General features: G+C 37.9%; 1 protein-coding gene across 2 annotated transcripts; it reads left to right on the forward strand.

Moving 5' to 3' along the window:
* Positions 1-853: 853 nt before the first annotated feature.
* Positions 854-13,421, forward strand: LOC108680031 (protein GPR107). Of its 2 annotated transcripts, none has more exons than XM_018168795.2 (14): positions 854-1,009; positions 2,626-2,736; positions 3,056-3,192; positions 4,247-4,382; positions 5,922-6,171; positions 6,458-6,579; positions 6,846-6,959; positions 7,368-7,498; positions 8,332-8,481; positions 8,738-8,855; positions 10,006-10,136; positions 10,886-11,027; positions 12,008-12,171; positions 12,721-13,421. In XM_018168795.2, exons 1-14 carry the CDS (start codon positions 923-925, stop codon positions 12,935-12,937), a joined length of 2,010 nt encoding a protein of 669 aa, XP_018024284.1. In that variant the 5' UTR covers positions 854-922; the 3' UTR covers positions 12,938-13,421. The 2 variants fall into 2 exon arrangements, with proteins under 2 accessions (XP_018024284.1, XP_018024282.1); XM_018168793.2 differs by lacking the exon at positions 854-1,009 and adding an exon at positions 1,812-1,967.
* Positions 13,422-13,730: the final 309 nt, after the last annotated feature.

The raw sequence follows: 13,730 nt of genomic DNA on the forward strand, positions 1-13,730 counted from the left end.
ATATAAACATATTTGGGTGTTTTTGTAAAAAAAGATCGCTTAGCTCAAATATCGTCTCAAATAAAGACCTCTCGTTGAGACGATCAGATCGTTGATCGGATCGTCTCAAATATCGTTGTAATTGGTCCCACTCAGAGTGTGTTATGCTGTGTTTTTTTATAATTAGGTTGAATATTGTGGTGTCATAAGCACCTCCCAGGCTCCCCGCCTGATTTCAGTCAAGGAGAGTTTTGCGTTGCTGGGTAGCTTGATTGAATGGAGTGTTTTTATTGCCCGGTGTTTAACACGTCCGTAGATCAGTATTGAATGAATACGGAGTAGACTCGATTACCTACTCTATTTGTGTGAGACTGGTGTGAGACTGTGTGTGAGACACACTGACACTGAGTAATTTCTGCCCATGCTAATGCTGCTCTAAGTCTAAGACTTCTGTTTCATAACACATCACACACTACTATCCCAGAGCTCTCTAGCTTGGGGCTTGGCCCAAGTCTCTTCCTTTTATCTGCAACTAATGACAGAGATCAGGCTGGGCAGTGCATAAGCACTCAAAGCCTTCAAATTCAATTATAAAAAAAAAAAAATCACACACTACTTTTAATAACCTATGAAACGAGTCACTACTGTGCGCAGAGGGAAGAATGAAACTATATGACAGACACTTCTGACTCCAACGAATTTAAGTGTTAGTGTCAACTGTCAAATAAATAGGTAGTGCTGTAGTGGTAGTGCTGTCATATCCTGTAGGCTGTATCTATTTTCAAACTTTGCTGTCATAGTATCCATGATAATCCATTTTCAAACATGTATCTAATATTGCTTGGAATTTGTAATTGTTATCTTCATATTACAGAGAAATATAAGTTATCAAAGAACTGGTTTGTTTAAGGATATTAAATTTTGTGTGCTTGCTTATAGCAAAATGGCAGAGATTAGGTGGACTGTTGTCTTCCTCCTTTTCTCCTACTGCTGCCTAACTAGTGCCAAGAAGCATAATTTAGAACTCAAGGTAAGGAACCGTAAGTTAGGTATTAATATTGGGACTAAATGTTCTCTTGTATTTTATAGGCTTTAACTTAAGACATTCATACTTTGTTAGAAAGACTGACAGTTAATGAGACTTTGATCCATATCATATGACATACGTATGTATTTATCAAAATATTTTATTTATTTGCCTTAATCTTTTGAATATTTAATTTTTGTGAGTAAAGGTATCAGTAGTGACAAATTGGTAAAGAAATCACATTTCTAATTATTTTTTAGTCGATTCCAGCCCTGAGACTTAATGAATAAGCAGATTATGGCGAGAATCGCCTCTGGTGGAACACGCCGTCAACTAGTAGAAGATCAAAATCAAGATATTTGTGTGAGACTGGTGTGAGTGAGACACACTGACACTGAGACTGAGTTATTTCTGCCCATTCTAATGCTGCTTTGCTTTGAGACTTCTGTTTCATACACATCGCACACTACTTTTAATACCTAACCTATGAAACGAGTCACTACTGTGCGCAGAGGGAAGAATGAAACTATATGACAGAGACTTCTGACTCCAACGAATTTAAGTGTTAGCCTAGTGTCAAATAAATGGGAGCGCTGCCGTAGCCCAAAAATTTGACTCTTAAATCAGCAGAAAAGCCAATGCCAACCCTCTACATGCAATAGAAATAGTCAGTCTAATACCTATGCAGCTGTTCTTACTTGAGTATCTATTTTCAAACTTTGCTGTCATAGTATCCATGATAATCCATTTTCAAACATGTATCTAATATTGCTTGGAATTTGTAATTGTTATCTTCATATTACAGAGAAATATAAGTTATCAAAGAACTGGTTTGTTTAAGGATATTAAATTTTGTGTGCTTGCTTATAGCAAAATGGCAGAGATTAGGTGGACTGTTGTCTTCCTCCTTTTCTCCTACTGCTGCCTAACTAGTGCCAAGAAGCATAATTTAGAACTCAAGGTAAGGAACCGTAAGTTAGGTATTAATATTGGGACTAAATGTTCTCTTGTATTTTATAGGCTTTAACTTAAGACATTCATACTTTGTTAGAAAGACTGACAGTTAATGAGACTTTGATCCATATCATATGACATACGTATGTATTTATCAAAATATTTTATTTATTTGCCTTAATCTTTTGAATATTTAATTTTTGTGAGTAAAGGTATCAGTAGTGACAAATTGGTAAAGAAATCACATTTCTAATTATTTTTTACATTGAAAAGATTATGTACCTATTTGTCTCTTACTAACTTCTGATATCGAAACATTGGTAAAATTTTTCTATTATCCTTCATAAGTGGAAAAAGTATTCAGTTCTGGGACTGGGAGAACCAGACAAAGGTTTAACAGCAACCACCTCACCCACCACCCTATCTAATGGAATCCATGCAATCTAAAAAATCAAGAGAGCTTTTTTCTAAATCTTTTAGCTAGATTCCTGAGATTGTCACCTGCCATCTGCAATAGCCATGTTTGCACCCACAATGGGTTGAATTAGCTTAGTGACTGCTGCTTGTTGGCTAGTAGCCAATAATCATGGCAAATTCTTGCAATTGATCTTGCCATCTGAAAGTAGTTTCTAATTCCCTATAAATTTATCTTTATTTTTTTTCAGGGAGACAGCAGACAATATTTTCCTATAAGCACTTTTGGTTTCTACCGTAATGGCTTCCTGTCGGTGGATGTCAGCAAGTTTAGAGTGCAGCCAAAACTCTCTCCAAATGAGGTGAGTCAAATTATATAACCTATTGGTATACCGGTACCTATGCTTCCTGATATTTATATATATACCGTACCTATATATGGTATATAGGATGCAAGTCCAATGTCAGCAAAGAATTAAATTGATGAAAATTCAAAATTAGATTATCAATCTTGCACTCCAACATCCAACAAAACTGAGAAATTGAGAAATTTTATTAATTTTCTTTTCAAGTTGAGTGCCAGCAAGGACAACTGTTTGTTAGCCAGTATATGTGATGCATCACTTGCACTTGCTAGACAATTAGATAAAATGTATTTTAATATTTGTTTTAAATTTACAGCTTTTTGGCTTCACTCTTGAAAAGATGGCCAACCCTTACACGGACCACAGACCCGAGACATGCGAGCTCTCCCACCTCAAGATGCATGATGTCCTCGTGCAGAAAGTTCTGTTCATCTTCAACATCACTGACCTGAAGTAATCCAAATTTGACATCTTAATTGGTTTTCTATTTCCAATGAAATCATCTTTTCAAATCATCTTTTATGATTTTTAATTGTCCTGGAATTTGTGACTCAAAGGCATTTTTTTATCTCATGATTTTATAAAATAAAGGGCCCCATAGGTCCCCTTGTTTACTCATTCTGCATAAAAAATATATACTTACTTTTGGTTTGTTATGTCTTTGTAATGCACATTCTGCTCAGTCTTTACCTCAACTTTTGAATAATGTTGTCACCATTGTAGCTACTTGTGATAGAAATTGAAATATGAAATGTATATAATATAAATGCTTCTTGAATTGAATCACTAATTTTCAATATTTTACTCATCAAAAATATGCGAGTCTTCCCTCGAGTGGAGCAATTTTTATTCATTCTTCACACAAACTTTCTGAAAATTAGCTGTATTTTCTACTGTTGCTTTAACTACCAAAATATGTTTTGTCAATATTAAGATTTAAGGTTGAACTTAAGAACATATGAACCAAATATTATGGTTCATGCATTCCAAACAATCTGGTTGGGCAACCTGCTCAGTGCAAAAATTTCAGTTGAAAAAAGACATGGTTCATTATCATGCCTAACTGTCATGTGTAATTCTAACTATATCTGGTTCATATATTAACTTACTAATATTCCACAATAAAGTTATCAGAGAGATATACCCCACTGTATTCCACCATTCTTGATGAGTTTCATGTGAGGAATTATTAATGTTGAGCATGGATCTTATAGCTTATCCCTGACTCATCCCCAGAGTAGTGATTCCGTACACGTTGCATTGATTATCAACTTAGATAACTGCAGTGAATATGACTGACAATAACTAACTGCATTGAAGATATGTTATGATAACTGCATTGAAGATATGTTATGATAACTGCATTGAAGATAACTTATGATAACTGCATTGAAGATAACTTATGATAACTGCATTGAAGATAACTTATGATAACTTCATTGAAGATAACTTATGATAACTTCATTGAAGATAACCCCTGTGTAACTTATCCCTGTTTTGTGCCCAGGGTTGTGGTGCGTTGCAGTGAAGACATGCGAGACCTGCACATCTACGACGACATGCGCGAGGTCATGAAACACACTCAGGAGTCCCAGTCTCTGCACAGGCTGGCTGACAATGTCCTCTTCTCCAATAAGAATAATGTTAGTCTTGCTGAGCTACTCGTATAACAGGTATTGGCTGACAATGTCCTCTTCTCCAATAAGAATAATGTTAGTAATGCTGAGCTACTCGTATAACAGGGGTCCATAACCTGGGTATATTGGCTGACAATGTCCTCTTCTCCAATAAGAATAATGTTAGTCTTGCTGAGCTACTCCTCCTCAGGGGGGCCTTCTGACGGGTGTCTGTGCTCGTCAGAAGTATTATGGGATTTCGCGCTCCTAGGGGGATTGTTCCTGAGCGCCCCACCGCTGAGCTCGCGGTGTCTGACTGTAGGTCTCAGTTGTGCGGTTAAGTTTTACGTTGGTAGGATTGATTACATTAAGTTATTATGTAGGTAGCATTCCTTCTATTAAGTTATTATGTAGGTAGGATTCCTTACATTTCCCTTCTCTATCTCTCTCGTGCGGGCGGCCGCCGTCCCGTGTAAGCGACCTCTTGTTCGAGTGTCTTAGTTTCTGTTGCTTTTCACCTGTCCCTCCTTGTCACTTCGTCTCTTTGAGATGCTAACGCTGCTTCCTTCATATTAAATATTATTAATACATATTAAATTAGGTAACAATGTGAAAAGTCTTGGAAATTGCGTTTGAAATTATTTTTTATGCATTTTTACTACATATTAAGCATGAATGTTGGTCAGTCAACCGTCTGGAGGATCAGTGATATATTTATGCATAGAACGATTCTACTGAAATTATTTGTGGAGCAAACTGTGTTTAATGAATAAATACAGCACCATGATGGTTAATGTGGTTACTGAGCCTCATAAATTATATATACCGTAACTGAAGGATTTTGCATTTCGGATAAAAATTTTGGTGTTGCACCTCTGCATGGTAAATTTTTTCAAATTATGAAACAAGCAATCAGCATTCCAACAAAAAAAAAATGATTTAATTTTATTATGTATATATACGTACCATATCTATATAGAATACCCCTGCAATACGGTGTTTAATTAGATTAGATTATTAATTAAGTTTAATTAGTCCTTTTATACCAGTGTTTAGATTTATTATGCTAGACAATTATTCGAAATGTATCTTAATATTGAGATCATTTGTTTGTGCAGAGGGCGGGATCATCATCAAATGAACCAGTTCCTGTGCAGCCTTTGACCCGAGCGCGACGAGCGGTCATTCCTAACCCTGACCCTGCAGACCCTACCTCTGCAGCTGCTGCAGACCCTACCTCTGCAGCTGCTGCAGACCCCAACTCTGCAGCTGCAGCAGACCCTATTGTTCCAGAAAATCCCAACGCTGGGATAATAGCTGACGCATCTAAATTTCTAGCCGACAGTGCGTTATACTTCAGATATTCTACCTTAGCTGATCAGTAACTCAGCACTAATCCAATATCAAAAAAAAAAAAAGGGAAATGATTTTATTATGTAGATATATCTATATACCTCTGTAATACAATGGTTCATAAGATAGATTAGTCCATTTATACCAGTCATTAGATTTATAATGCTAGACAATTATTATGTATTTTAATATTGAGATCATTTGTTTCTACAGAGGGCGGGATCATCATCGAATGAACCAGTTCCTGTGCAGCCTTTGACCCGAGCGCGACGAGCGGTCATTCCTAACCCTGACCCTGCAGACCCTACCTCTGCAGTTGCTGCAGACCCTACCTCTGCAGCTGCTGCAGACCTCAACTCTGCAGTTGCTGCAGACCCTAACTCTGCAGCTGCAGCAGACCCTGTTGTTCCAGAAAATCCCGACACTGGAATAATAGCTGACGCATCTAAATTTCCAGCCGACAGTGCGTTATGCTTTAGATATTCTACCTAAATTGATCATTAATTCAGCACTAAGCCAATATCTCTTCACATTTTATTGCTAAATAGTTCTAGTAATCATACTCGATAAGACTTCAATACTTGTATTTTAGTTGTAAATGTATTGCTCAATATGTTCGTAGTTCCTTAGTTCTTGTATACCTGTATTAGTTGTAAATGTATTGCTCAGTTTGTTCTTAGTTCCATGAATTTCTGACGTCAAAAAACTCAAGGAATAATATTGTTCTGAAGTTTCTTGTGTAAATACAGAGCCCATGCCGATGTCCGGGGCTGAGGGAGAGGTACCAATGAGTCGCATCAACGTTCCGGACAGAAAGTGCAAGGATGTCACACTCCCAATTTCCGTCACAAATGGCTTCTACAATTTCTCGGTATGATTTTTTTGCCTTGTTATTTCATATGTAATTTTTTTAGTTTTCAACTACCTGGTATACCGCTGTTATATATATTTCTGTTAAGAATGACATATTCATGTCTTATTATTTGCTGTGTTTACCAAAAGTAAACTTTTTGCTGTCTCTGTTGAGAATTTGTACGACTTGTGCATAGTTTGTAATTTTCTGCTGCTCACATGTTAATTTGTATTGGTTTTGTTCTTGTGTTGTAAAGCTGATTGTTTTGTGTAATTTTCCATCAGTTTGTGGTGTTTGTGGCGAGCGAGAAGGAAGAAGGGTTGTACAACTTGGACTTCCACAACTGCCACAACTACGACCCCACGCAGCCACCCGCCTCCATCGACATGACTTTGATGGTGATGTGATGTTATATCGTTCATTAATGGTAGTAATTCCTAATCACACTTTACATTTTCTGATGTTATTAAGGGTGTGGCAGTTTTAATTTATCCGTATATTTTAATGCTGGCAACGTTTGTGGAAAATGCAACAAAAACCGATATGGCCAATATTTTACTATCAGCCTACCTTAACATGCATTATTTGAGGTTGGCCACAGGTGTCATTGTGAGGTAGGCAACAAGGCAAGAGAGATAGAGAACTATTCTATTGGTATATACAGAGGTTCTTTTATGATTATCCCTGGTCGTTATCTTTTCTCGACTCACTCTTTTGTTTGTGAGAGCCCCAATCTTCAACCTTGATTTGATCTTCTCATATTTTCATATTGACTAAGTTAAACTAACATAATACTTCACACCCAGGTGGTAGAGCTGAACCCTGATGACAACTACCTCTCTGCTGGAGAGATGCCGCTGCCTGCGCTGTACTTCATGATGTCGCTGCTGTTCCTGCTCTCCGCTGCATTCTGGTTCTTCTTGCTGCGCAAGAGCAAGTTGGTTCCATTTCTTTCTCTCATAGTTGAACTTTCCAAAGCCTTTCTATTAAAGCGTTCTCTTAAATTCTATTAAGATTGAAGCACTTGACTAATCTCATGAAGCTTATTTATTAAAGCAATTATTTTTTAAACAAGCCTTTTTTCCTTTACATTGTTGGATATTTGATTCAGAGCACTGGTCTCGAATGAATTTGGCCTTGTTATCAAGTATTACGTGGCACAATCAGCATGATATCATATCACAAATGATATCAACAATCATCCAGTTAACATCCAAATATCCAATGACTTATTTACTGTCTCTTCTCCATTGCTCTTGAAAAATTTATGAATTGCTCCCAATGCATCTCCAGGTGGTCAAGGCCTTGTATCGTAGGACTTTCTGTTGATCCTTTCTTATTTGTTTGACATACTTGATCTTTTGATTTTTGTCTGTGGTTGTCCTTTTTGGGGTTTCCTATATATCTGTACTTCTGTATGCTAAAGTTAAATACTATCACGACAAATTATTTATGATCATAGTTTGTCATGCTCTAATTTTTTACTTTTTTTTCTTCGGATTTATAAAGTTTCATATTTTGCTTAACTATATGGTTATAGTATTAACTCTATTAGTATTTCTTCAATTATTTAATCGAAATTATTTCTGTATTAGCGGTACATCGTATTAACAATACATTGCTAAATAGATATTGTTTTTGGTCATAGATTGATCTAATATATGCATATACAATAAAAATAGATGTGCACCATTAATAGGCTGAATTTGTAAAGAGACTGTTGAATAAGTAATACTCGAGTCCATCATTGCCGGTCTGGATATATTGCAGAGAACCAGTGTTCAAGATCCACTACCTTATGGGGGTGCTGGTGGTGATCAAGTCGCTGTCGCTGCTCTTCCATGCCATCAACTACCACTTCATACAGATACAGGGCAAACATATGGAAGCCTGGGCAGTCATGTACTACATCATGCATCTGTGAGTCATGTGTTGTTACATCATGCATCTGTGAGTCATGTGTTGTTACATCATGCATCTGTGAGTCATGTCTTACATCATGCATTTTATTTATTTACTGATTTATTGTCATACATTTATTGTGTCATGCATTTTTGAATCGATGTTGAGCAATCACTTAACAATTAGCATCTTGTTAAAAATAATTTTTAATGTTTTCAGATGCTTTTTTTACCATTAATATAATTTAAAATTAATATTCTTCAATGTGTTTCAGGCTGAAGGGCGCTCTGCTCTTCACTGTTCTCGCGCTCATCGGCTCAGGCTGGGCTTTCATCAAGCACATCCTCTCCAGCAAAGAGAAAAAGATCTTCATGATCGTCATCCCTCTGCAGGTGAGGACCTAGATCTTGGTATTCATCATATCTGATATAATTTTTTCCTCGATATTTTAATAATACAGTCTTGAGTTAACTCGAGCAAAAACCCGCACCAGAATTATTCATACTTTGCAGGTAAAGAGTTGTGTGTTATATTATCATTCTATTCGTAGATTATTTATCATTTATTTAGATCATTAGTCACTATGATAATTGTTAATGATCAGCACGGTCACAGTGCCATAATGACTTATGGCAGCTATCTACCGTAAGTCGCTCTTAAGGACAGCCGAGCCCCCCAAGGTATATTACAAGATTCTGTTTTTCCCAGTGTAGCGTCTGTCCAAAGGGAAATTTCGAATAATCGACTGAAATATTGTATGAAACATGCTCCATTTTTCGTCGATTACCAAAGAGCAAATGACCGTTTTTCTTTTACCGATATACGTATTCCACTTGCGTCAATTTCACCTAATGAAAATGGGCATCTGTCATTTTGCAAAAGTTTTTATTTCCGAGTTGTGATACCGTACAGAGTACTAAAAGAGCAAGAATGCGGCTTGGCTGAGCCAGGCTGGTGGCTCGGATGGCAGTTTCTGGTGTTTGTGCTGATGTTGTGCTTTGTGCCTAAAGGCTCAAGTCACCGGCCTGACCGTTCACCCAAACTTTGTGCAGCCTGGAAACTTGTTTATGACTTGTTAGTGAATATTGAGTATTAGCTCGAGCATCGCGTCCGTATTTAGGATCTCCGTGAGTGTGTGCGTGTTGTTCATTACCGCTCGCGCGTGTCACACCTTGCGTGCGTGGCCTCCGACCCGCTTGGCTTACCATGTTAATACTTGCGTGAGAGAGTTAATGTGGATTAATAGTACTACTGTGTGAATTAATTGTACTACTATGTGAATTCGTCGTACTACTATGTGAATTAGTCGTACTAATATGCGAATTAGTCGTACTACTATGTGTACTACTAATACACATACTAGTACTAGTATGTGAAGTAAATGTACTACCGTACTGCGTAAATTAAAAGTACTAATGTGTGAATTAGTAGTCCTAATATGTGAATTGTTGGTATAACTAGAATTAATAGTACTACTATGTGAATTAATGGTACAACACTGTCAATGTGATGATCGTACTGATGGGAGCATTATTACCGCAGATCATCGCTAACGTGGCCAGCATCATCATCGAGGAGACGGACGAGTGGGACCCCGAGCACGCGGTGTGGGCGCGCCTGCTCTTCCTTGTAGACTTCCTCTGCTGCGCTGCTATTCTACTGCCTGTCGTCTGGTGATGACAATATTTACTTGAAGCTGCATATATGCATCTAATGTTGTAATTTATTTATTTATAATCCATGTATTACCGCATATTTTTACCGATCTTATGATGTATTTTAACTATTGTTTAACACGTTGACTACGTATTGGTACATATGTGTACCACGAAAAATTCTATTTATTGTCTTTTTGCACTATTTAAAATTTAATTAGGAAGTACCCCTATCATAAATTTTAGCCGGCCAACGCAATTGAGAAAAACTAAATCACGGAATTTGTCCGGAAAAAATGACCGTCTGGCAACCCTGCTTAAAAAAAGTACAAAAAATGAAATAATTGTACAAGATGAAGCAATCGTAGTAAACGTGTTAAGTTGTAGTTTCATATTGTGGCCTGTCGTTAGGTACTGACGCTAATTCTTGAAACTTTATTACTACATCTATTGTTGTATCTCATTCATTTTTGATGAATTAGCTTTCATTCCTTGTCAGTTATTGCCGTTTATTGAAGTTTTCTTAGGATTTGTGTTGGTAGTCTCCACGCTCTGCCTCCTTATGGCTAGCGTAAACAAAAGTTCAGTGCTATTAAACTCTTGAAATCACATATTCATTTGTATCACAAATTCCTGCGGTTTAATCTTAGTTTTGCATCAGCTCCAGATTCATAAATTGATGGTGTCATCAGTCATATTAATATTAGTGTATAATAATTAATGTTTTGTGTACACTAAGACTCTAACTACTGTTGTCATACTTTCAGGTCTATTCGACACTTGCAAGAAGCGTCCCAAACTGACGGGAAAGCCGCTGTGAACCTCAACAAGCTGAAGCTCTTCCGTCACTTCTACATCATGGTGGTCTGCTACATCTACTTCACCCGCATCATAGTCTACCTACTCAGGGTCGGTGTGTCGTAGCGCCTTGAATAATTGATAGATTATATAGATCCACAAAGATAATATCTTAGCCAAGCTCACCCATTCATTTTTTAACTAAGACTATGTGTCAATAACATTATTTTATCTATTTAAACACAGGCAACGTGATCGAAAATTAGCTGCTGATCTCGCTACTTTCGCTTTATGACATATTCTTCTAGCAAGTCTTCGAAGTTACACAGCGCTCCTCCAAAGTTTTCATGCGCAGATTCCTTAGTTAAAGCTTCTCTTGTATCAGAAATCACAGCGACCCCCTCCATTTGATGGCGTCACCTGCTCTTTCTTCAAGAAAACACTTGACAATTTCAATTGCCTGGCCCCAGCTCTTCTGTTTCAGTTCTCCTGTGGCTAACGTACTGATGTTGCTGTAAAGCTTCTGCTCATTTTGTCATTTTCTTGCTCGTTTTGCCATCGTGTTCTTTGTGTTAGTTACGCAATACTAAGGTGCTGATTATGTGTTATTAACGTGTCGATAACATGTTGTCAGGCGTTATCAATGTGCCAGTAACGTTTTACTAACGTGCTGTGAACGTGCTACTAACGTGTTGGGAATGTGTTACTAATGTGTTAGGAACGTGTTGGGACCGTCTTCCTACCGTAATGGTACTGTGTTACTAACGTGTTTGGAACGTGTTACTATCGTGTTGGGAACGTGTATTCTCCGTAATGGTACCGTGTTACTAACGTATATGAAGCGTGCTACCAACTTGTTTCTACCATAATGGTACCATGTTACCAACGTGTTGGGAACGTGTTCCTACCATAATGGTGCCGTGTAACTAACGTGTTGGGAGCGTGTTATTAACGTGTTCATCATCACGGTATCATATGAATGGCTGGAGAGTATGTTGCCAGATTTGGCCACATACGCATTGTCAAAGTGTTGCAAATGTTGTGCTAACATGTTAACACCGTGTTGCTAACATGTTTCCAACGTGTTGCAGATCACAGTGCCGTTCCAGTACGAGTGGCTGGACGACATGTTCCGTGAGATGGCGACTTACGTGTTCTTCGTGCTCACGGGCTACAAGTTCAGACCCGCCAACAGCAACCCTTACTTCCTGCTCAACGAGAAGTTCGACGACGATGAGGATGATGAGGACATAGTGTATGTCTGACTCGCTTAGCTTTCTTATTTGAGACTTTTCTTATCAATCAAAAAAAAAATTTTTCTTGTCATTTATTTTTTTGAATGCTTGCTTTAAAGTTTAAACGATGGTGATTGGTGAAGTTATTGAGAATGTGAAGATTATTGCTTTAAACTCCTAGCAGTTGGAGTGTTTTTCATATAGTCTTACGCTGCTAGAGTTATATACTTCTGGTTTTATGCATTGTATTTCCTAAGAAATCTGGAAAAAATTATATTTTTTCCCGTTTCCTTGCTAGTTGCTATAGATCCTTAGCCCGATTTCGTATTAGGGATTTTTTTTATCAAGGATTGATCGGTATTTAAGTTAGGTATAGATCATCATTGCCTTAAGTAACTGGTCGCTATGGCGACATTTTTTGATGTAATTGATATATTCTTGCGTTCTATGTTTATTTGTCTTACTAACTTCTCATTCAAGACAAAAATACGCAAAGAATATTGATAGCTAGTTCATGCTAGGCATAGTTCGTCAAGACGACGTAAGTTAATTTATTTGCTATATTGCAGGCTGACGACCACGGGGCTGACAGAGACAGTGAGCCGCTTCAAGAAGGACGTTCCTTCTCGCACGACCTCCTCGTCAGCGCCAGTCAGCGGCTCGTCCTTGAACCGTAAGAAGAAATACGACTCGTCGGACGCGCTAAGTGATGAAGTCGTGCACCAAGACGAGCATGAACTCAACTTCTTGCTCGACTCCAAGGAGGACTCGCATGACTTGGATTGAGGGTGGGGGAGTGAGGAGGAACGGGGGAGTCTTGGCTTCCCCGAGGATGAGGAGCATTAGTCCCCCTGGGGTCTGGGGCCGTACTATCATAAATCCGCTTATGTATACGTAGCGGCCTAAATACTCGTAGCGTCTTTAGTTCTAGTGGACTGAGTACTCATAGCGGCCTAAGTACACGTAGCGGCTGAAAACTCTTCTGTAGTTGGTTCGTTTTGATTTAAAATACGTCAGTGATTGGCAGACAGAGTTACGAACAGACTATTTTTGATAGTACGGCTCTTGGTCCTCTGTGGGTATGTAATTGCTCTGCTGACACGTCAACGAAATTCAGAGTCGCCCAAGGTTCTCATTAGCAGAAGCTGGGGCGGCTCTAAATTTTGCTTGTTTAGGGATAGTTGTGGGGAACGTCGTGATTTGCTTTGCTTTTGTGAGTGTTTTGATGTGTGAGACATTTAAGCAATGTGATTTGTAAGGTAATTTAAAAGGTAAAGGAAATTTTTGTTAGGTACTTTAGAATTTAATATGTATCATATTAATTTAGGAGGGGTGGAGGGGTGAGTAATAGCTTGAAGTTTAATTGTTCAATATAAATAAATCGTGACAACATCAGTGACAGGAGCAAATACGTTTATCGGCATTTAATATTTGTGAACAAATTGGAAAGGTTTTTAACCACTGCTCTTCACAAGCATCATATTGAACCACCAAATGAATAACTATGAAGACCTCTACGCTTAATTTCACTGGAAAGGGAACCATCTGGGATAAATAAATTTCTTGGTGAACTTCTATT

Source organism: Hyalella azteca, unplaced genomic scaffold, assembly GCF_000764305.2.
Source record: "Hyalella azteca isolate HAZT.00-mixed unplaced genomic scaffold, Hazt_2.0.2 contig907, whole genome shotgun sequence".
In the NCBI taxonomy this organism is placed as follows: Eukaryota; Metazoa; Arthropoda; class Malacostraca; order Amphipoda; family Hyalellidae; genus Hyalella; species Hyalella azteca.

Excerpts from the sequence above, each read along its gene's own strand:
- LOC108680031 (XM_018168795.2), top strand. The coding sequence starts at position 923 with ATGGCAGAGATTAGGTGGACTGTTGTCTTCCTCCTTTTCTCCTACTGC. Across the intron at positions 4,383-5,921 it reads TCTTCTCCAATAAGAATAAT|AGGGCGGGATCATCATCGAA; the intron begins GTTAGTCTTGCT and ends TTGTTTCTACAG. Across the intron at positions 11,028-12,007 it reads TCATAGTCTACCTACTCAGG|ATCACAGTGCCGTTCCAGTA; the intron begins GTCGGTGTGTCG and ends AACGTGTTGCAG.